The sequence below is a fragment of the Colletotrichum tamarilloi genome (genome assembly GCF_030869305.1).
Source record: "Colletotrichum tamarilloi strain Tom-12 chromosome Unknown Scaffold_40.1, whole genome shotgun sequence".
NCBI lineage: Eukaryota > Fungi > Ascomycota > Sordariomycetes > Glomerellales > Glomerellaceae > Colletotrichum > Colletotrichum tamarilloi.
The window spans coordinates 1-25869 of record NW_026849423.1 but is presented as its reverse complement, the minus strand read 5'-3'; the positions used below and the strand labels follow the sequence as shown (position 1 = coordinate 25869).

The window sequence follows — 25869 nt, the reverse complement described above, 5'->3', positions numbered from 1 at the left end:
GATAGTCTAGTGGTGAGGATATCTGCTTGTCACCGGGGAAATCCCACGATTCGCAGGGGACCGGGGTTCAATTCCCCGTCGAGGAGTTCTTTTAACTTTTGAGGCTCTTGTGTGCCGATTTTGCTTTTTCCTATTATGCATTCTCTTTTTAAGTCACTTGTGCTTCCGTTGGCTTATTTAGAAATGCAGATATAAAGTAGTTGGTTGCGTGATGAAGCTTCAAACAGAGGACGACCGATTTGACTCCATGCCTACTCCATTCGCATATCCCTAACTATGCAAGAACAAACCCTGCGCCGTTCGAGATAGTCACGTAGTTGGGCCTAGGAAGCTCCTCCTCGGTTTCCCTGGCCTCTTCCTCCAGGCCTATTTCCAAAGTCTTGTCTCCATAGTTGAAGAACCAGGTCAAGAACCCGGTATACTGGATGCCTTCTTGGCAATGGATCCAATACTTTGGTGAATGCTTCCGCTGGATTTTCAGAGCATTAGCTACCCCCTTGGTCTTGAGTCCAACGCCAGCCTCGTTGATTGGGTGCGTCATTGCAATAACCTTCGCGTCGGGGTTCATCTCCATGGCGGCTTCGACGATACCGGGGTCAACTCCGTGAGGGCTGTACAAAATGACTTCGTCTTTTCCATTCGCAGCTGCGATTTTGATGACGATGGCATGGTAAAGGTTCGGGTACTTCTTTGTCTCGTCTTCAAGCCGGAAGATGGACAGCCACTCGGGCATCTCTGGCGTAGCGGGCCACGCCTGGCCACGTACAAAGTCCGGAAGAACGTGGACGTTGTGAAAGTGCTTCATTGCAGAGATCGTGGTGGCGGCGTCTTCTACGGCAAGGACTTTGAGTGATGGATCAAAGGTTCGCAGCGTCGGTTGGTGTAGGTGATCCGGATTGGTATGGGTGACGGTCACCGCATCGAGCCAGTGCTCGTCATCTTCCTTGGAGCCCCCGACTGCCTCCTCAATCTCTCAGACTAAATCTTCGCAGGACTCGATGGTTTCTAGCACCGATTTTTCCTTGAGCGATAGCCGCAAGAAGTAGCTAATGAGCATGTCACTGACGCCAAAGAGCCAAGGGTCTTGCAAGACATGGTAAAAGACCTTTTTACCGGTCCCTCCTGCAGGTCTGGGGATAGAGATGAGCCATGCGTTGTCGCAGTTTGCGAGGGTTACGATAGGTCGTTTGGGGGTTTGTCTCGCTGCGGCGAGTGTTGCGATGAGATTCGCGCGGTCCATGATGGGGGTTGAGAAATGGTGGTGGTGAGTACGCGACCAAAGATGAATTGTGCATTGCGGGGGGAAACGTCAATAAGTACTATGGTGATAATGATATTGATCAGCATGGCGAAGTCGAATGTGTTTGAAGCCCAACAAGGGACAATTTGCATCCAACCAATGTCAACCTCTAGAATCAGCCTGTCAGATTTTAGTTTACCATGTCAGCGCTCTCATGGGATTCATATCCAATGCAGTCTCTTTGAAGGATTCGCCTGTGAGTTGGTGCAATTAAATGGAATGATTCTGATAGGCAAATAAGATCACAAACGATAGAAATGTCACAACTTTGCATATGCCCAGAAACCAGGATCCGATTCACCTTGGTGGTTGCAGTTTACGACTTACGCTATTTGTATGGATTATTATAGCGCACGCTGTGAATGTCAATTCTGTTCCATTCAAGATAGCTGTACTCAGTAACATTCTGAATCTTCCTTAAATTCGATTGGCTGGGTTAGCAGTCGATGACATTTTATTGTACATCTTTGAAGTTGACGATTTGATACCATGATGGAAGCTCGTGCCAGGCATCTTTTGTGGGGCGAATTAGCGCTCTGGCAGATACCGCTAGTTTCTTGGTTCAAAATGTAAGCGCCCCCTCATTCCTCCATGAATCCACGAGGCAACACGTATTACTCAGATCTGAACTTTCTCAAAATCGACGTCTTCATTACAACGTTGAAAGCCCGCTCAAGTCCTCACGAAGGCAGCGATCTCTTCGAATCCACTCCGTAGTCGGTAAAACCCCACCCTGGCTAGGTCTGACCTTCCCATGCTGCATTAGAAAGTCTAGATCTTTAGGGTACCAAATGTGCCCCAGCCATGTGGATAGAAGCTTGGCAAGGTCTGAACTGTATCGTAAAATAACCCGACAACTCGGGACAAACTGAGGCCACAGCTAGAGAATGTAACCAAAAATACAGAAAAGTCAACTCAGCACAAGCCAAGATGTCACCAAATCTTCAAGGTCATGGTTATGTTTTAGTGACAACATCGACGGCATTGCTGACTCGGTTACGTAGTTGCTATTGGTTACAACCCCATAGCGGTCTCCACTTGCCGCTTTGTCGTCGGAACCGGATGAAAGCGGAGCACATAAAACCAAGACACCTCGCCATCTTGGCGAGTAAGGAGTCGTTCTTTTTTCCTAATCTGGTCATGGCTAGTCGCGTTTCTCTTCTCATCTACAATTCTGCATCAGCACAAACCACTCAGATTGAGTTCAACGACCTGTAGCATCTAATCCCACCGGAATCACAAACTCAAATCACATGCAATTTGGTCTGGGGGGAGGGAAGTTTCTATCAACATCACACGTAGCACAAAACCTCACCTCACCTCACAAAATCGGCTAATGCCGGGCGGATTTCAATGGCTGCTCAAGCTCACAGGCGCTCTCGCAACGGTTCGTCAACCCGCACTCGACGAGGCTGACAAACGCGTCGAAGTCTCATCGCGCTTGGCTCTTTCTACCGTCTCTTGGCGTAGGATCTAACTTTTCTCTGCTCTTGACACAGGATGCGGGACATGTCGAACAGCCCGTATCAAGTGCGACGAGGCGCGCCCGTTCTGCAAGCAGTGCGAGCGTCGTGGTGTCGAGTGTGTCGGATACCAGATACATCTGAAATGGGTTGAGATCAGCGATATCAGCCCGGATAGCCAATCTGCAAGCAAGAGCGTCATCAAACCCCGAAGTTCTTTGACGATTTGTCCATCAAAAAAGTCGGCCGCGTGTAGGAAAAAAGCTATCCCCCCGACATCCGTAGCACGCAGTCTGTCAGTGGGCCCGAAACTTCATTCGTCGTCAGATGCCTTCATTTTCAGACACTGGGCCGACTCTTTGCCGGATCTTGTATATCCCAACCCTGAAGAATACGCTACCATACGGCAACCATATCTTGCCTTTGTCTGGAAGGAAAATTCCATCCTTCTTCCAGCGGTCCTGGCTGCCGGGTCCGCCCATCTTTACGCACTCGGGAAGCTCAAACATGCAGAAACTCTCGAAAGGAAACAGAGAGCACTCTCCACAATGGTGGCCTGCGTAAAGCAGCCTAGAACCATATCGAATCCCCAGTTTCAGACGTCGTTCCCAGTGTATTTGAGTGAAGAGGCAATTGCAGCATCAGCAGCGCTCGTTGGCATGGAAATCATGCAAGGGTCGCATACACCATCAATCATCCCTCTTCTTCGAGGCCTTAAAGCGCAAATGCAAGAAAGACACAATTTACGACAAAGAGTGGCCGCAAATTGGCCAATCGAAAAGGACACACCAATGATGGCAGTGAACGTCAAGATGATGGCTTACATCGACACGTTCTGCTGCGTACCTTGCGCAACACATCCAGTCTTTGACGAGCAGGCCTGGCAAGATCTCATCCTCCCAAAATGTCAAGACTGCTCTGCTGCCAATGGGCCAGACATTGTTTTCGGCTACTCGATGCACATTTTGCCGGTAATTGGAGCAGCAGCCTCGCTGGTTGACGACTTCTTCCAAACGATGATTACGCCCGAGGACTTTGTCTCTTCTCGATGTCATCTCCTAGAAAAACTTGAATCAGCTTGCCAAGATCTTCCACCTCCTCAACATCAGCCAGATCCAAATACTGATCCATCGGCTCCGCCAACGAGTCTCAAAATCCGCGATGCCAACGCCTGCATCGCAGCCGCCCGGGCCCACAGCCTGGCAACACAAATCTTCCTGCTCCGCGCGGACGAGGGTGACTCAAGCACGTTGGCAGCCGAACGTCCCACAAAGCATCCCCTGGCTTTGGTGGAGCAGCTATCCGACGCCGTTGCCGCCGTGCCGCTCGACACGCATGCGGCGACCATGATGGTTTGGCCCGTGTTTGTGCTCGGCTGCGAGAGCATGGCGGTGAGCGCACGGCGGTATGAGGTAGAAGACCTGTTTGAGAGGATTATCGACAAGCAGAAGCTTCTCAATATCTCAGTGGCGCTCAAGATGCTGCGGGAAAATGTTTGGACGGGCGGTGTGACAAACACTGCGAGCCCTGCGAGTAATTTGTCCCCTGCAGAAGAGCCGTGTCGATATACACAGAATCAGTGGGTCAAAATGTGTTGGAAAGAGCGGCTGCAACTTTGTTCGGCATAGGAAAACTACATGTACCTTACAAGTTTGCAATGACCGCAGATCTCACGACTGTGCGTGCAATCTATGACGCAGTAACTACATGTACTCGTACGAGAGATGAGATAGAAGATGGGAGGCAATATTGGACTTTTGGATAATGATGATGATTCTATCTATATTCTACACATTTTGATCGCTCGAGGTTCTAAGTACAGATGTTTGATAAATAAAGGCTATTTGACAAGAATGTAACTGGTGACTGGTTCACAGTACAGTATTCGACATAGGAAAAGGGGGGTATCTTTCCGGTTTCCGTAGTACAGAGGGGATAAAAAAATTAAGACATCTTCTTCGCTTGCTCCTCCAAAGTTTGAATAAGTTTGCTTCTCTGCCGAATCTTTTTGCCCCACTTATAGAAGATAAAGGGGACGGGCATGAGCACGACCTCGGCGACACCGACCGTAATGCCCGCAATGCGCGGTGTCAGGGCGGCGTACATGCTCTTGCCGACGAGCACCAACACGGCGCCCAGAATAGATCTGAAGACGAGGTTACCGGCTGAGGCGGAGGTCGCGTACATGCCAAAGACTTTTGAGATGTAGCTGGTTCCGTAAATGAAGACGAGGCCGAAGCCGTAGCCGAAGGGGACACCAGATAGGACACTCCAGTAAAAGGGGATGTCGATGGGTAGGGAAGTCAGAGCGAATGAGAGCTGGCCGACGGGCTCGAGGACAGCACCGATGCAGATGAGAAGGACGACTGCCTCTGGCTCCTGTTGGCCAGTCTCCGGGTTCTTGGGTTGGCGATTGACCAGCTTTCTGAGAAGCGGCTCGGTGGCTAGGACGAGCGCGATACCGACAAAGACGCCGAGGAAGGCGAGACCAGAAATGGCGACGCTCCAGCCGCGCTCGGTGGTGTAGACAATAGGAAATGCGACGTAGGCCAACTGGACGATGGCGTAAATGACAGATATGTAAATGTTCCAGAACATGAGCACGGGCTCAGTGAAGGACAGGATGAAGGGACGGGACACGGCCGTCCTAATTCTGCGGAAAATAGGGACGGTGTCGTCAAAGTCGGACCAGTATCTGTGGTCTTCCTCTTCTTGCCTCTTTGCAGCAGCCTTCTTTCTCAGAAGTGTAGGCCGGTACGTCTCTGGGACGGTCATGATGAAGAGAGCTCCGACGGCTGTTGAGATCAATGACATCCAGTTGAGTGATCTCCAGCCGAAGGCTTCAACGAGAAATCCACCCTGTCATTATTGTTAGTGACCTGGGCCGAGGATCTTGAGTGATTGGAACTTACCATGAGAGGCCCGAGGACGGGACCGTTGAGGGGTCCGAATGAGTACACTGACATAGCCAGCGGCAAGTATTTGGGGTTCGTGATGTCCATGATGGAGCCGCCAACGTTGGAAAGCATGACACTTCCCGCGACAGCACTAGAGTTCGTGTGAGCAACTGATCTTATAAGTGAAGGAACAATGTGAAGGCGGCTTACCCTAAAAAACGTGCCACGATGACCATCGTGAAGTTGGTTGCCAATGCGGCGAGAGGGATCAGTCCCAAGAATACTGTCAGGCCTCCAATGTACATTGGTCTTCGGCCAAAGGTCTCACTCAAAGGTGCCATGATAAGGGCACCAAGGGCAAGACCGACGAGGTAAAGAGAGATACCGAGGAGAGGTAGTGAAGGGTTGGTGACGTTGAGCTCTTGGCTCATCTGGGTGATACCACTGGAGTAGGCCGTCGAGTAGATGCCCGTAGCCAGTGTCGTCAAGGCAAACATGGCGACGACGAGCACACGGTAGGCCGTCGACCAGTTCTTTGGGTCATCCGGGTCTCCATCCCAAAAGTCGACACGGAAGGCCTTGAGGGCTGTTGGCGGGCCCTCGTCGTCTTCATTTTCTGGCTTCTCGTCATACTTCTTAAAGTCCTCGACATCAAAGTCAAAGTCTGGTACGTAAAAGGACCATCGTGGAGGGAGGGCAGTCTTCTCGTTGAAGACACCCTCGATATACTCGTTGGCGACGGGGTAGTATGATAACCTGCTTAGCCGCGGCAAGCGGGAGAAGCGGTCTGATGGTGGTGGTTCAAGTCCAAGAGGTTGGAAGCGTTGGCTTCTTCGCATCCATGAGCTCCTGGCATTGATGAAGGAGTGCCTACCAGGAGGCGGCGGTGGTCTCGGTGGGAGAGGAGCGAATCTGGTCTGCTTCTGTCCACCTGGAGGGTAGAACTGTAGCCTGGCGGGGTCAGGCACTTGGAGAGAGTCCGACATGGTGATGGATCATTACTGCTAGCTTCCAGACTGGTAGCGGTGAGTGAAGGAGAGGGAATGGAGGTTTTCCTGTCAATGATGGGCCTCATTGAGTGATAACTGCAAGAGGCAGGGAAAGGAGCCCGCCGAGGACGGGGACCGACCCTATCAGGACCATGAATTCCAAGGGGCGAGAACCACATCATTCTCGCTTGCTGTGCTACGCATGTCTTGGATAATTGACGGGCAGCGTCTAAGAAGCAACGCAGGCCTTACATCCCACGCCCCCCCACCCCACATGGCATACGTCGTTGTAGCCGCCAGCTCGGGGTGGCTGATGATGAACACAGCTCATCATCATGCTTGGGGACCCCAGGGCCGGTGATCGACTAGGATCACCTTGGGTGCGGATCGGCGGCACCGCAGCGATAACCCAGGAATTATTAATTTCTCTGAGGACTCCTGAATCAACGAGACGCGACGGGGGAGGGATGGGATGGTGCCCACAACGGACGACCGCAGCGGGCAAGCCGCAAAGATGATGTGCCAAAAGGAAAGCCTTTCGGGTGGCCCATGCCCCCCTATCCCGGCAACTACGCGTCAAACCCCACGTGCCGTTACGGGTTGGCGTTATATCAAACTGTTTTAAGGACTTTCGACCCGAATGTGCGTGGGTGGAGTACGTACCCTCCGTTGGATCGAGTCAATGCGACGCTGGTGAGGTTCCTAGTGGGATAAGACTAGGAAGCCCCTGTCGGTCGATTGGTCCGTACTCAAGGAATATTCCCTGGCTATGCACGGGCGATCATCCTGCAGGGGCCCAAGTAGAGATGGCAGGGTCAACGTCCGTCGTCTGCCAATGATAGGAGGAAGGGCGACTGGACGACAGGATCTGAGGGAACCAAGGTGCGGCGTCTAGAACTTGTTGTGTGAAAGAGATTGCAGGTGCCAACTCCAGTCGAGGCGGACAAGCGGGGTTCTGCTTCTCTCTTTCTCTTACTCACTTGCCGTTCTGGGTTCTGGGCAGCAAAGGCAAAACAAACTCATGGAGATTTTTGACTTGTGACAGTGGGTGGGTGTGGGTTGTGTCAGTCCCAGATCTCTGGCAAGAGAGGCAAGCACGGCACTCATTCATCCACCCGCTCACGCCGTGTGGCACATATGCTCCGCAGAAGAAACTCTGGGTTTGGGATTTTTTCCTTTGCTGAGACTTGAGGGGATTATGGAATATGTACTACCTAGCCTTATGTCGCATCACGGCACGGCAAAAGAGTGCCTGGCGAGGTATCACTAGGCCGGTGGATGAAGTATCAGGATATGTGCAACGACACATTTGTACGTTGATGTGAGGTGTTTGCAAACAAGGAGGCCCAAAGTCGAGACTTTTCAAACATCGATCAATCGATCTTCACCTCCTCAGGGAGGATTGATGATCTCGCCATCACCCTGCATTAGTGTGGCGATAAATGTAACATGCCCTACGTAGCACCACCGAGAGGTACGATAAACTGGATTCAATGTTTATGCCAAGCGTGAATAATTTCTAAGAAACAGATTTACATGGAATGAAGTCATCTTGAGTATACTTAGTTCCATTTTATACTTTGTATCGAAATGAGATGGCAAAATGAGATGCCTGCAGTGTATAATCTCGTTCTGGAGTATGGCACATCGTTTTGGGAAGAGAGGTATGTTTAAACTTGAAAGATAATACGAGATAATACGAGATATGATCATCGAATTGTGGTATCGAACATAAGAAATGAAGTCTATGGAGTCCCCGAAAACCGCTAGTTTTGCCTAATAATCCCGAATCCGAACAAGATATTTACAATGAAGATTGGACGCCTTGTGAGCAATTTGAACTCTGTCCGTTAACGTCTGTGAAGTCCTCCCTGATATCCGACAACGCCCTGCCTCAAAACACTAGAAAGCTTTTCTCAATACAAAAGTCGACAACCAAGTGGCTGTTTATTTTGTCTTGAAAGCCTGGCCAATGGCGCCACCAGGGTGGTTCTTTGCAAAGACTGATGATACCGATGAGTACATCTCCTTTGAAGCAACATACGCCAAGGCATCGCCCATGGCAATGGCCATGGTCGTAGAAGTGGTAGGCGCAGAGACGCCAAAGGTATCCTTTTCAGACTCGGGGATGGGAGCAGGGAGGAGGATGAGATCAGGGCGGGCCTTTGCGATCTCGCACGTCTCCATGCTGGTGGGTGAAGTGAGGAGAATGAGAGGGCACTTCTTGTTGAGGTGAGGCAGGAGGAGCATGAGCTCGGGGGTCTTGCCGGAGAAGGTGATCATGATGAGGGTGTCGTACTCGCCCACAATACCGAGGTCACCGTGGAGGGCCTCAGTGGGGTGAAGGAAGACGGCGGGGAGACCCAAGCTGCTGAAGGTCGCAGTGAGCTTCTTCGCAATCCAGCCAGACTTGCCGACGCCGATGAAGACGACCTTGCCGCGGTGATCACGGTGGCGGACAAGAGCATCAACGGAGCGGTAGAAGCCGTCGCGGCAGACGCGCTCGGAGGAGTAGAGCTGAGTAAGGGCCATGAGGGCGTTTGCCTCAGTGCGGAGGACGTGGATGGCGCCATCGAGTCGGTCTTCGTATGATGATGAGGCCCTGCGGTCCTCGTGGGTGACGTCGCGGAGAGGAGATCTGGGCATGGGTGACTTGGGGCCGCGAATCTCATATGATTTGGCGAGGTTGACGTTGAGCTCTACGGGGCCGCGGCTGCGCATGCCCATAGCAGATCCAGAGCGAGGAGGAACCATTTTGAAATGTGTGCGGTGGAAAAGGGAGAAAAGGTTGAAAGGAGCGGGTGAGGCTTGATGTTTCTGTTGCTCGGAAGAAGTGAAGCAGTGAAATGGAGCCCGGCTCTGATTTGTTTTAATCAACTCTGTTGATGTTTGATGAGAAGGAGAAAGGTGGTTGGAAAGTGAAGCTGATGATCTTGCCGATGATAGACCCGTGATGGAGAGAGGAAGATCCGCTCTTTAATACTGATCAAAGGTGCTCGATCCATCGGATACCTTGGAGCCATCGATATCTCCAGTATATTCAGTCTAGTGTAACTTGTAAGCCTAGAAAAAAAGAGGAGTTTGGTCGTTGGGCGTAAAGCGGATCCTCAATTTGATGCACAGGGAGGTCCCTGGCTCGAGCCTATCATGGGCGATCTGCCGTCAAAGTTCATGACAGAGGGTGGGCGTCCTTTTCCACAGCGAAGCGGTATCCAAGGTGAACCATGCTTCACCGTGTCGGGGGGTACAAGCTCAGAGAGAGCCCTTTCATTTACTCTGGACATGCACGTTTGGCCGCGGTAAAAAGGCGTGGGAAGGGTGACGAAGTCGCAGTCTCAAAATAGCCCACAATAAACAACGGGCCAAGACTGGTAAACCCCCCTCCCCTTAATCCAACAGGAAACCTGACGCGAGGGTTCGTGCGCCTCCGAAGAGCAGGCATATGCCAGACTTTGCATAATGTAAGCCACCTCATCCCGCGAGAATGCTGTTATCAGTTCCCACCTCGGTTCATCGGTGGTATGTCTTGATTTGTTCCGGGACGGGATGGGGGGTTTGTCAAGCCACACCGACGCGACGGGACGACGTGGATATCCCGTGGACCGTCCATAGTGTATTATTCGTAGATATCAAAGAGAAAAGCTGGTCGAGCCTGGGTTCTGGGCCTCGGTGTACCTGCATGCTGGCAAGGGTCAGAAGAGGACATCTGCAGGTTTTGGCCATCTCCCCCAAACTCACTTCATCTCCGTCTAACCAGGACAAGAGATCGTCCCCTCTGATCAATCTGATGGGCGTCCGTGGCGTCCTGATTCGGGCGAGAAGCTGGGCCAAACTTTAATGTTTATCAATCCACGCTAGACGCATCTCTCCGTAGATTGCTTTTTTCGGTTTCTAAACGCCCCCTCGTTAATTCCTGTCATTCTACAGCTGTCGTGATCCCATTTAAGCTGCGCCTGGTACGCCATGGCCCCCTCCCGCCAAGATAGCCGCCTGTTGGACATAGATTTAGACGCTGGGTGGCTAGGCTGGACACGTGCTGGCCGCCGTTGATAGCACGGCAAGGTGTCTGACTCTGACATATGGTCCCCTTGCATCGCATCCAATGTTGTCCAGGCTCCCTGACGTGTCGAACCTCATCTGAAGAAGCTTTCAGATGACGCTGTCGTACTCAAGGTGAGTTTCTTGCTTATTTGGCTTCTTCTAGAAGAAAAACTACGTGTTGAAACCGTTCCTGTCTCAATCATCAGGCCTACTGGGCATAAGGAAACTCGCTCTCAGCCGCACTAAGGAAAAGGCGACGCAATATCGATGGAGTCAACGTCATCCACAATTGCGATGACAAGGCGATTACGGATACCTATTCATTGAAACGGAATATATTTTGAAGAGGGTCTTTTTCTTTGTGTGCGCGCGCTAACGAGCGTCTTGCCGTCCTCCCCGGTGGCACCGCAATATGGGAGATGGAGGGGCTCCTTCGCCTCTTCGGGAAGTGGATGGGCGGAAAGGGTCACACCAGCGAAAGGAGTGGGCGGATGGCGTCTAGGCGCATCGGGGCTTAAGCTGTCTTTGGGCAGCTTTAACCGATAAATGGCGCCCAGAAAGCTGCAGACGCAAGCTGACATGGCAGAGCCTCCTTTCGAGGTGACATTTTACTTTCTTGGAGTCCCTGAACTTTACAGAGCACTCTCACCAGCCACAGAAGAAGGGTGGGGGCCCTGGAGGAGAGAGAGAACAAGAGTGAGTCAGTTTCATGCCCCTGTCCAGTCATCGTTGATCGACTCCTTTCTGGCCAAGTCGGGGCTGGGTTCAAGGGTGACATTCGGTCCTTAGTCCCTGGGTCCTCTTGGTGGCCAAGACACACCACACGTCTTCGAGGCTTTCGAGCACTACCATTAACTTTCTACTCACACACTTGGCTTGACCCGACCTTCTGGTCGGGAGCTGCCGTCTGTGCTGTTCTCTGCTAGATCTGGTGGCAGGGGAGCCTTGATTGCCTGCCCCCCTCCCTACTTTCTCTTCCCCTCCCACCCGAGAGTCAGACAAATTGCACAAGTTGCAGGTAGTGGCGAGGAAAACTCCAGTGCTCAAAGTCAATGGCGAGGTACTCGGATTCGTGAGTACTCAGTAGAGTGGTTTTTGCACATGCTCGGCTATGATCACCATTCTCTCACACCTTAGCTAGTCTTGGCTCTCAGTTACCCCAACTTACCTGTACAACGAACCAATTTTTAGTCCAGCAGAGAGGTTTATCTGAAGGAGCCGTTTTCTTGGATCTGCACCCCATGGTCTCTTCATCTGTTCTTTTGCTCGCAAATCGGTTCAACGTAGCACTTTCTGGAGGGGTTTGTCTCGCAGTCTACGAGGGCTGAGGCGACCCCGACTCTATTTCCTTTCTTGGCAAATGTAGTCGACACTGTGAATGTGCCCTCCACGCCTCACCTTCAGGCTTCATCAAGAAAGTCAACCGAAACCAGGAACATACTACCTATTGACACGAACCATTAGTGTCTATTCTGGGAATGAGATCGGCCAAGCGCGAAAAAGCCACGTCCACTTCACCTCGTCTCAAAACGTCTGTCGCATGTCACCCAAGATGGCAGCTATTGCAGACAGGATGATGGAATGACTGGCTGGTGCTGAGGTGCCTGGTTGGGGTTGGGGGTTTGGTTCGGACGGCGCCCGGCGCCCGGACTTGCGCCCATCACGGCTTTTCCGGACTCATGACGAACGGAAGCTTGTTAACGCGCGCCTTGCCGACCCTCACCCAACTGTGAAACCCGTGAGAAAATCATCGGCAGTTGTTGGCTGTCGTCCTCACCGGCCGTGATAAGAGCCTCAGTCTCAACTCTCTCACGGCATCCCCCCCTCCCAACTGGCAACAGGATCCAAAACGGGGATTCAGATAAAATTGGAGAGATGGCTCTGCACCTGTGTAAGACCCAGCATGTGCAGAGGCCCAATGATGTCCTGACGGGACGGCTGCGGAACGTTATCGATGGCCCGGGCTCCTTTCTCTCCCCACTGATGAAGCTGCAGCAGTATGCAACTTGAGTTTCTCCATACATTCACTCTCTACTGAGAGGTTCTCGTCTGCCCCAACACGGCTAGGTCGGCCGTTCCCTGCTTGTAGTGTGCTGACAACAGTGCAGCAGGACCTGGTCGTTGCGTCTTCCTGAATCCTCCTTCCTTATTCCTTCTCGTCCATGTCAAGCATGTCTGAAAGTCTTGACCACTCTCAACTACCGAGATGGGTGGTGGAGTATTGTCTTGTCTCTCAATTCCGGGGCAACGGGTCGACTCCGTCCGTTCGACTCTTGTCCCCAAAACTCCAAAACTTCAAGTCTCCATCCAGTCTATCCGTCTCCAGGACCGTCCCAGATGGCCGCCCCGTCATACAGACATCAATATGCTATCGACCGCTAACAGTCTAGCGCATGCAGGTGCCATCTGGTTCTCGCCAAACTCTGTTTGAATGAATTGTGAATGCAAGTAAGGAAAGACGCGCCTCCCGCGGGCTGGTGGGGGGTTGCTTTACCATTCAGGTGTTTACTGTAGCATTGAACTTTACAGTCACCACCAGTATTTGCTTGTTGGGCCCCTTTTTTGCGCAAGCTACATTGATTGCCGTCCACAACCACGTCATTGCCCGCCACTACGGGACTCAACGTAGTAAAAAGCAATCATTGATGTTCATCTGACGTGGCTTCCTTAACCATAGAACCTTAATCATAACGGGATTGACGCGGCTGAGTGCTACTCTGATAGAAATTTTCTTCCTTGATTTGCGCTCAGCCCTTCGGTGAATCCAGAGAGTCGGGAAGTGGGCGCGCTTGGGGGGAACGGAGCACAGCCAGCGGCGGTGAACAGCCCAAAGCTAGATGGCACTCTCTGACTCTCTCACTCCCTCACCTTGCACCGCGGCTCACAAACTGCATGATTATGTGATAACTGGGCATTGGGCAAAAGGCGGCTCAGTTACCAATTTCACGCAAGAGGTTCCACAACACGCAAGCAAGCAAGGACGGCCCCTTGAGAACGCGGATGTTGTGGACAACAATCCTGTTCCCAGCCCAAGGGCCAACCCACCGGCTGTGGCTCGAGCTTGCCGCGCGCTCGTTCGGGAACAGACTTGACGGAAGTTCGAACACTGGATTGAACCCCCAGCAATCTGTTTGTTTTCGGCAACGCAGGGGAAGGGACAGCATCATTGTCGACGAACTGATTCGCCGCTTTCTTTCCATATCACTATCGGATATCCAGCCGGGTACAGTAGGAGACATGGTGCTGCGACGAGCCCCTACATTGTAGATATCCCAGACTACCTGATGGAGTACAGAGGTGTCTAGGCCTGCCAGTGCGTGTGCGCAAACATCTGAGGCTCCGGCAAACACCGGCCGGATCTTCATGCAAGATTGGATTTTCAATCATTTTGAGTTTTTCGTTTATTTCTCCGACTAATATAAGCCAAGTAAATGTTCATATTATTTTCTCTCTCAGACACCGCAGCTAAGGAACCTCAAACAAGGTTGAAATTGATAACCTTCCAATATAGACAGCATTGGCAGTAATCAATTCGGTATCAGCGATCCGAAGACCTCGTCAAACGTCCCGAAGATGCTGGCCATATAGGCTACTCATGAGCACTAAGCTGTTGGTGCGTCCCCTTGCTGCAAGCCATACCGCCAACTAAGACGAAGGGGTCTTTAGATAATGCGCGATTGCGCAATACAGCAGTGCAATACTAATCCACAATCGCGACGCAATGCGACGTTGAGCCTGCAGCCTTACGACGACGTTGATACAAAGAACAAGAGCCCGCGCTCGTCCTCGCCGACCGTCACCGGCGAAGGGGGACGAACGTACGAGCGGCATTGAATTCGGTGCGATGATCAAACTCGCTGATTGCCGCTCACCCGCGTCCCGCGGCCGACAAACCAAAACTTGAACCATGCCCTGCCGCCCGCCCCTTGAAAAGCCCGAGCGAGAAAAAAGAAGAATGATGTGATGAAGGGTATCCAGAATTCCTTAACTTTGTTGTCCTTCCCAAAGAAATTCTAGAACTTGGGAGTCTCGTCTTGGTGCCCAGAATTGGGTGATCTCGCTCCAGGAGAACACGGACCCTTACCTTGTCTTTCTTGCTTAGCAAGATTAAAGGGCGACGATCTGAGCATCACACAGGGGAGGGGGGTCAAGTGTGGGGTCTACGGTCTACCTATCATTACGGCGTAAAAAGCTGTCTTTACACGTATCTGGCATTTTCGGACTTTCATTTATCTACCTACACCACAGACCAAGTAGCATCTTGACGGATGCACTAACGGAGAAGACCCCCGTCCTGCCCTCGCCTACCGTAGCTGCGTGCCCATGGGGGTGGATGGAGGGGTGGGTTATCGACTGCGCAGAAAAGGAGACAGCTCCAAAATTCAGGGACCAGAAAGATTGTTGGCTGGGAAGGGAGGCATCAACGGAAGAGGCAATGATTTGCACGTTTCATCGTATTCGAATATTGGGAATAAGAACTGTTTACAATCTTACTTTGGATGTAAAATGCTTCCGGGCAGTCTGGGCAGGGTGATGGAAATTGCCTCGCTTGAAATCTATGTGATTGTATTGTAGGAAGTAAATCAATGCTATGAAAGATCCAGATGCCAACTTACACAGCCCACGCCATTCACCGGGCCAAGAAGTTACACAGTCAGACACTACAGATACTAACTAAGATAGGGTAGCTCATGCCTTGACATCAGCATCGGCATCTTCGATCTCCAGACGGGTGCCGTATACGGTTACACCCCGGCCAGCATCATGCCTCGTCTTCTCAAACTCCTCAAACCTGAGAGGAGCGCTCTTGGGATCCAGCACAAACTGCCGGTGCCAAGGTCCGACGAACAGTCCGTCGGGGTCAACCTCATCGCGGACACGACGCCACTGGACCATGTCATCACCGTACCACTCAGCAAACTCCTCGTTCTTGACGTTGAAGTTCTTGGCCCAGTGCGGCTTGCCACCGAGGTCACGCATCAGCCACTCGAAGCCCTGCATCCAGCGCTTCAGGCCGGGCGGGTCGAGGTCGTAGGGACGGTACATCGTCGCGTTGAGGTTGAGCGTGGGACCGTCCTTGACGGTGCTGTCGAGGAAGGGTCTGTTGCGCTGCTCAGCGCTGGTGTGGACGGTGGCGTCGCAGACGCGGACCTCGACGGGCGAGTGCACGTAGAGGCCCTCGGCAGAGAAGGGAATGCCGTGGTCGACGTAGTCGGGGTCGCCCGGCTTGAGCTTGTTGAGCCAGGATCCGAGACGCATCAGGGCCTCGGGCCCGCGGTGGAGCGGGATGGCCCACTCGTTGACGAATTGGCTGTAGAGACAGTTCATCCACAAAGCCTTATCCATGGGCTGGACGGCTGATGAGGTGTAGCCATCATTGAAGCCGTATTGCATGCCGAACACGAACCTGTAGGACGTCAGTTAGTCCGTTGAGTCCGTCGACGACGTCGGATGAGGTGTATCAAGGAAGGGGCTTCAGCTTACCATTCAACCCAGGGCAGGATGCGAGGGATGTAACGCGATAGGTAAAGAAGGTTGTGGTATATGTGATAACCGAGAGCTCCATCGTAGTAGCCGACTGGCGGATCTCGGTTCTTCTCCTTTCCGGACTCGAGGTCTTCCTTTGTGACAATGTCTGCCTTCCAGACCACGGCCCTCCTGGTATAAGGCAGCCACCACACCCGGACAAAGTCGGACTGGGTCCACAGCTTGTTGTCCTGCTTCCAGGCGTCGAGCATCTTGTAGTCGGCCTGGATCGTCTGCTGCCAGTGCAAGCTAAAAGCCGGCACGGCACGGAAGCTGACCTCGGTAATGATGCCGAGGGCGCCGAGCGACAGCGTGGCGCCGCGGAAGAGATCCGGGTTCTCGTCCGGCGAGCATGAGACCGTCTCACCGTTGGCAAGGACGATCTTGAGGGAGGAAATGGCCTCGGAAAGCAGACCGTATTTCAGGGTGCTGCCGCGGGTTCCTGTGCTGATGACGCCGGCGATGCTCTGCTCGTTGACGCTACCCAGCACAGGGAATGAGAGGCCATGCTTATTCAGCTCCTCAGTGAGTTGCCATAGCCGGATGCCGGCTTGCATGACAACCAGGCCAGTCTCTTCTGTCAAGTTGCATTAGCATAGCTCTCAAGAGATTACGCGGATGAGTGAATGAGATATGACATGAGGGTCTGTGCTTACTATCGACAGATAACACTTTCTTGAATCCATCGAGGTTGACCAGCCAGTTACTCGTGCACGTGAGGTCCGAAGGTGAGTGTGCATGGCCAACCGTGGTGATGCGCCGTCTGCACCGGCGCGCAAGCTTGACAGCCTTCTCAACCTCCTGCTGCGACTGAGGCTGAATGAAGAGCTCCGGCAGCGATGAGAAGGTGCGCGCCCAGGTGGTGTGGAAGTGAGCCGACTTGGCCCGGAACGGGATGCCATCGGCGGCGGCATCATCGATGATGCCGCGAATGTGAGGGTCCAGGGACGCAACGGCGGCCATTGTGAGTGTCGGAGCCTGCTCTCGTCGACGATGATAATTAACAACTATTACACCGGGCTCGGAAGAAGCAAAGTCGAACTACAGACGACCCTGATGATGATCCAAGGTTGAGGGGCTTTTGTTAAGTGCCGCCCGCCTCTCTCGTTGGCAAAGATTATGAGGGAAAACCCGAGAGTGAATTGGACAACGCACCCTGAAAGCCGAGTGTTTTGGAAATTTTGAGGCTAATGACGGTTTATATGACAAAACAAGTTTAGCGTCCGCAATGGAGCACACCGCATCTTCTGGGTTTCTGACTTTCTGCGGTGCTTTCTGGTGCGACCGTACGACTGGCGCCAGGGATCGGGGGGATCTGTTTGTGGATGACGAGTCAAGGAGGGTGGCTTGAAACGGGAAGTCTCAGAGGAACATGGATACTGGGGGTTCCGCCACACTTATGCCGGCCGGCGAGGCCCGGTAGGAGAAAAATTGCAGTTAGCAAGGATTCTTGCATTTGGGGGTCCTCCCATCCATGATCTCTCTTCTCTCTCTTTTGCGGCTTTGCCCAACTTGTCGTTCTGCTGTCACTCTGTCACTTTTGTCTATCAAGTTGTGGCAAGTTGAGACGAGGTGACACGTGCAATCGGTCCAAATTCACTTGGCAAAATAGCTCGCGCCCAAGGGCTTGGCCCAAGAGAGACCACGCATAAACCCCACCACGCAACATAGCTTCGTAAGTATTGACGAGTTGATACTCTAATACCTTACCTATGTATCGGCACTGAGTCGAGTACCCTTTGAGCGTACGCGGCTTGAGCCTAGCCCTGAGAGAATCCGAGCTCACGGTTTCTGGGTACGCTAATAGAAGCGGACGGAGAAGAGCGGTCTCGAATGCCCACATAACAGTTATGGTTAATAACGAATTCCTCCTAGTCCAGGAGCCTGGCAAGCAGCGAGGCCCCCCATGCGGGCTTTTTAGACCAGACTTCTGGACCGATCCTGTTGTGACCCTCTCATATCAAGTAGCAAACACCTCACCGGCTCAGCCCTTTCTTCTCACTTCCCGTCTTAAGGCTAGACAGTTTCCTGACAAGTCCCTTTTCTTTCCCGCCCCTCTTCCCGAACTTTTACACCCTGAACATATCGAACCATTCTCACTAGCTCTCATCTCATTCTCATATCACCTTTCCTCCAGGAGTCATGGCTACCACAACAAGCCTCAACCCGGCCTCCCGGCCTTCCATCGCCTCCGTCCTGCCACCTCTCTTCCTAGGCACAGCAACCTTCAACACCCAGCATGTAAAGGACCCGCTGCAGATGCCGTACAGGCAAATCGTCTCAAGGGCACTAGAGCTCGGCGTCAACGGCTTCGACACATCGCCGTACTACGGCCCCTCAGAAGTCCTGCTCGGTGACGCCCTGGCCGCCCACACCGCAGCCACCAACATCCCCAGAGAGTCCTACGTGCTGGTCACAAAGGCAGGCCGCATCGCCGGCAACGAGTTTGACTACTCGCCGGCGTACGTGCGCTACTCTGTCCTCCGCTCCCTCAGCCGCCTCAACACGACGTACCTCGACCTCGTGTACATGCACGACGTCGAGTTCGTCTCCCCCGCAGAAGTCCTTGCTGCCGTCCAGACGTTAAGACAGCTTCGCGATGAGGGCAAGATCCGCTATGTCGGTATCAGTGGTTTCCCCGTCCATGTTCTCTGCAGTCTCGCCGAGATGATCCTCGCTGAGACGGGTGAGGCTCTCGATGCAATCCTGAGCTACGGCCACTTCACCATCCAGAACCCCACGCTCGGCCTCGCAGAGGTTGTCGCCGGACCCGATCACACCGACGAGCAGAGCCCGCTGCGGAGATTCCGCAACGCCGGCGTGCAGGTCGTGCTGAACGCAAGTATGCTCGGTATGGGTCTCCTCACATCCACAGGCGTTCCCGCGCGCACGGAGACGGCGGAGGGCAAGGCCGGCGTTATCGCGTCGTGGCACCCCGCGCCGGACGACCTGCGCTCGGCATGCCAGAAGCTCTCGGCCATCGCCAGCGATGCCGGCGAGCGTCTGGAAACCGTGGCGCTTCAATGGTCAATGGAGGAGTACGCCCGCGTTGGCGCCGCAGCTGGTCTTGGCGTGCAGTTGCCGGGCCAGAGCGGCGACGTGCGCGTCGGAGGCAGCGTGATGGGCGTCACCAGCACCGCGGAGCTCGAGCAGACTGTCGAGTCGTGGAAGCTTGTGCTCGAGGGTCTTGCTGCTGGCAGCGAGGCTTCGGCGCGGTATGAGAAGCTCAAGGCTCTCGTGGAGCAGAAGATGTGGCCCGAGTTGGGCGTCTGGAAGGGCTACAGCTGGGCGAGCCCCGATGAGGGCTTCCAGAATGAGAGGAGCGCGGATAAGTTTGGCTTGATCCCGGAGGAGGATGAACTGATGACCAACTTCATGACTAGAATTTCCAGCAATTTGTGAGCGATTAGCGTTACTTGCATGTCTCGATACCTGATAGAAATAGACACCTTTGACAAAATATTTTGCCATGCAATTCCTCATACAACGATAAGCATCCGATTGGTCAATATGCCTTGACACGCCACCAGCCCCCGAGGCGATGCAGGCTATAGATCGTTTGAGGTGCACCAACAGCTGGAATTGCACGATTGGTCTGGAGTTGCCAGCTTGCGGCACAGCCTGCCTTGGGCACACTCCGAGGCATTCTGCCAGCTGCTTTCGAGGGTCTTCGGAATCATAAGGCGAGATCTCCCCGCCCACAGCCTGATCGTATCTTCGCCATTCTCCCCTTTTCAAGTACGCGGGTCGCTGCTGTCATCGATCGTTTCAGTACTGCCCTGAGTACTGACAACGGCTGAAAGATGGCAGAAGCCTTTGGTCTTGTGGCGAGTGTCTTCGCAACTATTCAGATCGTGGATAGAGTAGTATCACTCTGCAAGCACTACATCGAGCACGTCCGGGATGCACCCTCCGATCTACGCACGATCCTCGTCGAATGTTCCTCAGTGGGAGCAGTCTTGCAGAACGTCGAGTTCCTCCTCAAATTCGAAGAACCAGACTCGGCTTTGCGAAAAGCTTTGGACGGAGATGCAGGGCCTGTTGCAGAATGCCATGGCGCCATCGAACAGCTGGAGAAGTTGATCGCCTCTGACCAAAACCAGGCACAAGGGCCCCCTGATTCGAAGAGAAGGAAAGTGCAGGTCACTCTGAGGAACTTGGCATGGCCGTTGAAGGAGACGAAGGCCAGAAAACTGCTCCAAGACGTTGCACGGTGCAAAAATACAATCAGTCTCGCTTTAACCGCAACATCCAGGTAAGTGAAAATGCTGTGTCTCATATACAAACCACGGGTAGCCCGCAAGAATTCTAAGACTTGTCTTCCCCTAGTCATGACATCAAGCTCATACGCGAGGGAACTTCACGCATCCAGCAAGTTCTGACTGGTATGTTCCACTCGACCTCTTAAGCGATGGCCACTGTTACCATACTGATCGTCACATCAATGGTCAGAAAACCAACGAAACGATGTGTACAAGTGGCTCAGACATACTGACCCGTCATCAATTCACCACCGAGCTTGCACAAATCACGAACCTGGAACGTGCGAATGGATGTCACGTACTCCAGAGTGGGCCCAGTTCAGTCAAGGAGATGTGCGATGCCTGTGGATTCATGGCATCCCGGGAGCCGGCAAAACTATCTTGGCTTCACAACTGGCTGAGAAAATCGAAGAGAATTGCCGACAGTCTACTTCAAGTGACTCTGTGTCGATTGGACTTCACTACTACTGCTACTTCGGGCACAATCAGGACGAGTCAGCTCCATTTTTAAGATGGGTCCTTGAGCGTATGTGTAGGAAGGCAGATCAGGTCCCAGACCATCTTTGGAAGATGTTTAAGGATGGCAGGGATCCTAGCCTCAGCGACCTGTTCACTGCTCTTGAGGCCGCCTCACGCTACTTCAGCAGTGTTCACATCACGATTGACGCTATCGACGAAAGCACTTCAAGAGAGCAGCTTCTCAAGGTCTTGCGGGATCTCGCCACCGACTTCAGATTCTCAAATATTTGCCTCTTGGTAACAAGTCGCGAATACATGGACATTGAAAAAGTGATGGAAGAGATTTCGACGGGACTTTCCATGCGAAACGAGTATCTCGATGCTGATATACGTCTTTATACTGAATCTCGACTCGCTACCAATGACAAGTTGAAGGACTGGACAGAAGATGTACGCCAAGAGGCTCTAGAGGCCTTATGTATTGGCGCAAAAGGAATGTAAGTATGTCACTTACAACCGCTATCGTGTATATGAGACTAATTGCTGCGCTCCGTAGGTTTCGGTGGATCGTGTGCCAGCTTGATTCCTTACGACGAATCAAAGGGAACAAGGCAGCCATCATGAACGAATTGAGAAACCTCCCAAAAACCCTCGACGAAGCATACGACAGAATTTTCGAGGCCATACCTGAAGAAAATCTACAAGTTGTAGTTTCGGCTCTTGATTGGATTTGCTTCAACAACAAAGTTTTCGGAAATGAGTCGATGAGCTACGACGTATTGGTTGGAGGAATCCAAAGAGACTTCACTCAGCAAAACCCCTGTGCAAAGGACTACCGCTACGATGTCGAATTTCTTCGCGAATTATGCGGATGTCTCATAACTGTCACGGCAGACGACTTTTACCTTGATGAAGAACCGGAAATTTCATTTTCGCATTACACTGTCATGGAATATCTGGGGACATCGATCCGTTTTAGTACGAAATATTGTTTTCGCCTAGACAAGTCCACAGCCCTAAGCGAACGAGCGAGCGCCATTTTCTCAGAGGCATTTCAGTACAAGATTAACGGGACTAGGACTCTTGAGAACGATGAAATTTCTCGGACCCTCGCATGGCGGCTCGACTTTGGAACATATTGCACTCTCGCAGCCATAACAATGATCAGTGACTGTGAAGAGTATCTCCTACAGAATAAGGAGCTTGTTCTCATGCTTACAACTCCGCACCACTCAAGAACACATCCTTTTGACACGTTTCGTAACTTGAAACTCTTAGAAAACGGGCCTAGTATCGTGGAAGGGCTCGTCGAGGACTACAGGCTCGAGTGTGCTTATTCGTGCACGCAAAATGTATTATATGCACCATCACAGCCTGAGATTCGGATTTTGGTCGACTTCTTTCAAATGCAAGCTTTCAAGCTAGCTGACTTCATGCTACGCAAAGAAGGCTGTGGAAGGAATCTTCTGGGGGCTACAGTACGCATGGGTTTCCGATTCGACGTAGGAAACATTGAACAAATATTCCACCTTCCACTTAGCGAATTCATGGTGGGCACAGCTTCGGATATTTCCATGAGAGGAGCATTATATCATATCTTGGAGAATTGGCACAAAGACATCGACCTACGCTGTCTTCTGCCGAACTCTGTCGTTTTACATGGTCATGAGTCGTTCATGAAATGCGTTATGGGTGGAGACTGTGAGACGACATGCAGACTCGAGGACCTGCTAGACCTGGGTGCGAAAACAGATGCACCAGACTTCGTAGTCACGCCATTACAAATCGCTGTCGCTTGTTTGGATCAGGATGGGGTGGAACTTCTGCTCGAGAATGGCGCGAAACCAAACGCTAGAGGGAATCCGGCTGCGATGAATCGGCCAGAGCACACCATACTACGTGCATGCGACCATCTGAGTGGTATGACGCCGCTCCAAATATGTCAATCTGAGGCCCAAATGCCTTGTCTACAGGCTATCTCCGGCTGTGGAGAATATTTTGAGGCAGTCGTCGACCACCGCCTGAGAAACATCAAGGAGATCTCGGGGAAAATCGAGGCTATGCTTCTCCAATATGGTGCTACATAAAGGAGGCATACACCAACATAGTCCAGATGCAAATCACAGTCCAAGTCCCAAATTATGTCACCTCCAGCTTGATTGATGACATCAATGTATTTACCGTCGGGTGAAATTGACGGTTACATTGCCCACCTTACTCGACTCCCCTAGTAGACCCCGGGCAGAATCTTCCATCTAACAATCTTCTTATAATTCTCCCAATCTTCGCCATACTTCTCGGTGCAAGCAACATCGTCCCGCCCTTCGCGATGAATAAGCAAGATGGCAAAGTACAGCACGTAGAAGTACGTGAAGATCATGCCCCAGCCACGAGCAGCGCCCTGAACGACCTCACGCCCGTCAATCATCGTGATAGCACCGGACACGGCGCTGCCAGCACTGAGGATCTGGTAGCCGGACACGGCAGTCGGCAAGCTGAACGGCGAAGCCTGAAGCCAGTCGCCAAAGTAGTTGATATGACGAGACCTGCCCCACCATCCACCAGTAAGCAGCCTAGTACCGCGTTTCGTCTGGATGAAGGGCAAATCTTTGACGCTCGGGTGATCAGGCTGCGTGCGGAAGACCTTCTTCTGGTTGTTCGCAGAGCGGAAGATGTACAGGCCAGTCGCGAAGACGGCAAAGATGCTGGCGACGCCAGCCCAGCCGAGGTGGACGGGGTAGACGGAGAGGTAGCGGGTCTGGGTGGAGTAGAGGAAGGGCACCCAGACGATGTCACCGAACGTCAGCATGAAGCCCAGGCCATCGGTGGTGATATCCATCATGGTGAGCAAGCCGGCCTCCATGAACTGGCCCTCGAGGACATAGTAGCCCTGCACGGCGGTGGTGAGAAGGATGCTGTCGGAGAGGTAGCCGTATGTGCGGTACTGCTTTGCGCAGAAGGCAAGGTTGAGGATGACCCAGCCGGTGAGACCGGGGCGCATCTCCAGCCAGGCTTTGAGGTCAACCTCGCCGAATAAGGGCAGGGTGATGCGGGGGTTCAGTTCGCGGCCGATGTAGATGTCGTAGATGAGGCTGCCGGTGTTGCCGCCGACAGCCAGCTCACGTAGCTCTGGGTTGCCGGGTTTCACGCTGAAGCTGGCGACATAGACGTAGACGGTGATGATATAAGCGAGGATGGTGTTGGCGGTCAAGAGCTGGAGGTAGTTGTCTGAGATATAAGTCCAGACGACGAAGTCGGCGCCTTGAAGGTAGGTGCCGATAGCCAGGCCGGCGAGCTGGAAGACTGTGGCGTTGAAAGCTGTCCCTGGGTTAGATGGATCCATTGAGTGTTTGAATTGAGAAACCTTACAGTTGAAGCGATACTTCAATGGGCGACCAGATTGAACCAACTTGGTACCGAGCATCTCCTGAGCAGGGAGAACGCGGTACAAGACCAAGCTCACAAAGTAGTAGGCGATGCTCCAGCCGAAAGCTTCCCAGCTACAGAAGCCCCAGATTCCATCTGCGGGCCATGGCGTCTCGAGTTTGAGCTTCTCCAAGGTCAACGTGCGAGGGCTCAAAGTGGACGGTGCGGGACATCCGGTCTTGTCATTGCAGACGAAGAAGAAGGTCCACAAGAGGACGGGAAGTCCAAAGACGATGGCAAAGGCGCCGGGACTGGGCGAACATCAAATAGTCAGCGATTGGGTATGAGAAGCGGCTGTAGAGCGCGGAACTTACGGGCCTCCGAACTCATAGCTGTGCTTCTTTGGAGCCATGGTTGTTTAGAATTGTCCCTGACTCAGCACGATGGATTTTATCAGTGTTGACCCTTACTTAAGAGATAGATATCTCAGCTGGCTTCAGAATAAAGAGTGAAACGCCGGCTTCCACTTGACGTGACGCGGTGGCATGAGAAGAGCAAACACAACACGCGTAATGGGGATACCCCTTTCTGTTGGGGCAGAACAGCACCAATCAGCAGAAATTTGCGGCGTGGGTCGTGCTTCCAGCTGCAATTTCCATTTGCCGAGGCGCTAATCCGCGGTGGGCGACGCCGAGCCCTCTTGTGCTCCGGTGCCGATCGGCTCCACTTCACCGGTGCCCGTGTTTTCCGTGATGTCCTTATTCACGGACTCCGATTACTCGTGCCCGCCCCCACTTTTTTGGGCATTCGGGACTCATCACCTACTAAAGTAGGTGCTTTTTAGCTAAACGGCCTCCTTAGCTAAACGGGTAGATAATTGTTAATTATATACTATTATATATAAGCCTTGACTACCCCCTTTTTAATAGCCGCTTATTATTTAAACCGTTAATTACGTATATAAGCTAAAGCTAGCTAGTATTCTTTATCTTTTTAGCTTTTTATTTTATTTTAAAAGCCCCTTTTTTAATAACTAAGTAAATTTTTATATCTATTACTTTAATAAAAGCTACTACTTTAATAATTTTAAATATTTACTTCTATTTAACTATACGTTAACTATTTTTTATTATAATAATTCCTTTAGTTTATAACTAATTATTCTTACCTTATTTATAAGCTCTACTTCCCCCCGACGGAGCAATCCGCCGGGGCCGTACCGTGTATTACGTATTGGGGAAAACTGGGTATATTGCGCTCCATACCTAACTACTAATCAAAATCAACCGACTCGACCATTGTCTCCCTTTCATCAACAGCTCCCAACCTTCCGCCGCTTCCAGCCGCCTACAGGGCGAGCTTCACCCACTCCAACGCGCACAGGACCTCCTGGTGCCAGCCCGCGTGGGCAGCCAGGTCCAGCATAATCTGTTCTTTTATATGGGTATTATCGTTACCCGGGGGGTCCCGTAGGAGCCGTCTGAGGCGCCGGCTTATCGCCCTGTCCCTGTACACCTCCGGCCCGTCCATCGTGGCCATTATGGCCAGGCCGGCGTCGATGTGCCG

General features: G+C 52.3%; 11 protein-coding genes across 11 annotated transcripts; 3 read left to right on the top strand and 8 right to left on the bottom strand.

The window, feature by feature from the left end:
• Positions 1-274: 274 nt before the first annotated feature.
• CTAM01_09683 (uncharacterized protein) lies at positions 275-1240 on the bottom strand (the record flags this gene model as incomplete). Its single annotated transcript, XM_060525700.1, has 2 exons — positions 275-961; positions 1013-1240. 2 exons carry the CDS (start codon positions 1238-1240, stop codon positions 275-277), a joined length of 915 nt encoding a protein of 304 aa, XP_060379576.1.
• Positions 1241-3311: 2071 nt separating this feature from the next.
• Positions 3312-4391, top strand: CTAM01_09682 (uncharacterized protein; the record flags this gene model as incomplete). The annotated part of the gene is made up of 1 exon (XM_060525699.1): positions 3312-4391. The coding sequence occupies one exon, from the start codon at positions 3312-3314 to the stop codon at positions 4389-4391; it is 1080 nt and encodes a 359-aa protein (XP_060379575.1).
• A 316-nt stretch (positions 4392-4707) lies between these two features.
• On the bottom strand, positions 4708-6646 carry CTAM01_09681 (major facilitator superfamily transporter; the record flags this gene model as incomplete). The annotated part of the gene is made up of 3 exons (XM_060525698.1): positions 4708-5622; positions 5676-5811; positions 5871-6646. 3 exons carry the CDS (start codon positions 6644-6646, stop codon positions 4708-4710), a joined length of 1827 nt encoding a protein of 608 aa, XP_060379574.1.
• A 1950-nt stretch (positions 6647-8596) lies between these two features.
• On the bottom strand, positions 8597-9403 carry CTAM01_09680 (SIS domain-containing protein; the record flags this gene model as incomplete). The annotated part of the gene is made up of 1 exon (XM_060525697.1): positions 8597-9403. One exon carries the CDS (start codon positions 9401-9403, stop codon positions 8597-8599), a length of 807 nt encoding a protein of 268 aa, XP_060379573.1.
• Positions 9404-12387: 2984 nt separating this feature from the next.
• CTAM01_09679 (uncharacterized protein) lies at positions 12388-12714 on the bottom strand (the record flags this gene model as incomplete). The annotated part of the gene is made up of 1 exon (XM_060525696.1): positions 12388-12714. One exon carries the CDS (start codon positions 12712-12714, stop codon positions 12388-12390), a length of 327 nt encoding a protein of 108 aa, XP_060379572.1.
• A 2665-nt stretch (positions 12715-15379) lies between these two features.
• CTAM01_09678 (sugar 1,4-lactone oxidase) lies at positions 15380-17179 on the bottom strand (the record flags this gene model as incomplete). Its single annotated transcript, XM_060525695.1, has 3 exons — positions 15380-16097; positions 16175-16793; positions 16873-17179. The coding sequence occupies 3 exons, from the start codon at positions 17177-17179 to the stop codon at positions 15380-15382; spliced, it is 1644 nt and encodes a 547-aa protein (XP_060379571.1).
• Positions 17180-17750: 571 nt separating this feature from the next.
• On the bottom strand, positions 17751-18059 carry CTAM01_09677 (uncharacterized protein; the record flags this gene model as incomplete). Its single annotated transcript, XM_060525694.1, has 1 exon — positions 17751-18059. The coding sequence occupies one exon, from the start codon at positions 18057-18059 to the stop codon at positions 17751-17753; it is 309 nt and encodes a 102-aa protein (XP_060379570.1).
• A 299-nt stretch (positions 18060-18358) lies between these two features.
• CTAM01_09676 (L-galactose dehydrogenase) lies at positions 18359-19618 on the top strand (the record flags this gene model as incomplete). Its single annotated transcript, XM_060525693.1, has 1 exon — positions 18359-19618. The coding sequence occupies one exon, from the start codon at positions 18359-18361 to the stop codon at positions 19616-19618; it is 1260 nt and encodes a 419-aa protein (XP_060379569.1).
• A 401-nt stretch (positions 19619-20019) lies between these two features.
• On the top strand, positions 20020-23024 carry CTAM01_09675 (uncharacterized protein; the record flags this gene model as incomplete). Its single annotated transcript, XM_060525692.1, has 4 exons — positions 20020-20471; positions 20546-20601; positions 20669-21434; positions 21494-23024. The coding sequence occupies 4 exons, from the start codon at positions 20020-20022 to the stop codon at positions 23022-23024; spliced, it is 2805 nt and encodes a 934-aa protein (XP_060379568.1).
• A 140-nt stretch (positions 23025-23164) lies between these two features.
• On the bottom strand, positions 23165-24715 carry CTAM01_09674 (ergosterol biosynthesis ERG4/ERG24 family protein; the record flags this gene model as incomplete). Its single annotated transcript, XM_060525691.1, has 3 exons — positions 23165-24255; positions 24307-24614; positions 24678-24715. The coding sequence occupies 3 exons, from the start codon at positions 24713-24715 to the stop codon at positions 23165-23167; spliced, it is 1437 nt and encodes a 478-aa protein (XP_060379567.1).
• Positions 24716-25650: 935 nt separating this feature from the next.
• On the bottom strand, positions 25651-25842 carry CTAM01_09673 (uncharacterized protein; the record flags this gene model as incomplete). Its single annotated transcript, XM_060525690.1, has 1 exon — positions 25651-25842. One exon carries the CDS (start codon positions 25840-25842, stop codon positions 25651-25653), a length of 192 nt encoding a protein of 63 aa, XP_060379566.1.
• Positions 25843-25869: the final 27 nt, after the last annotated feature.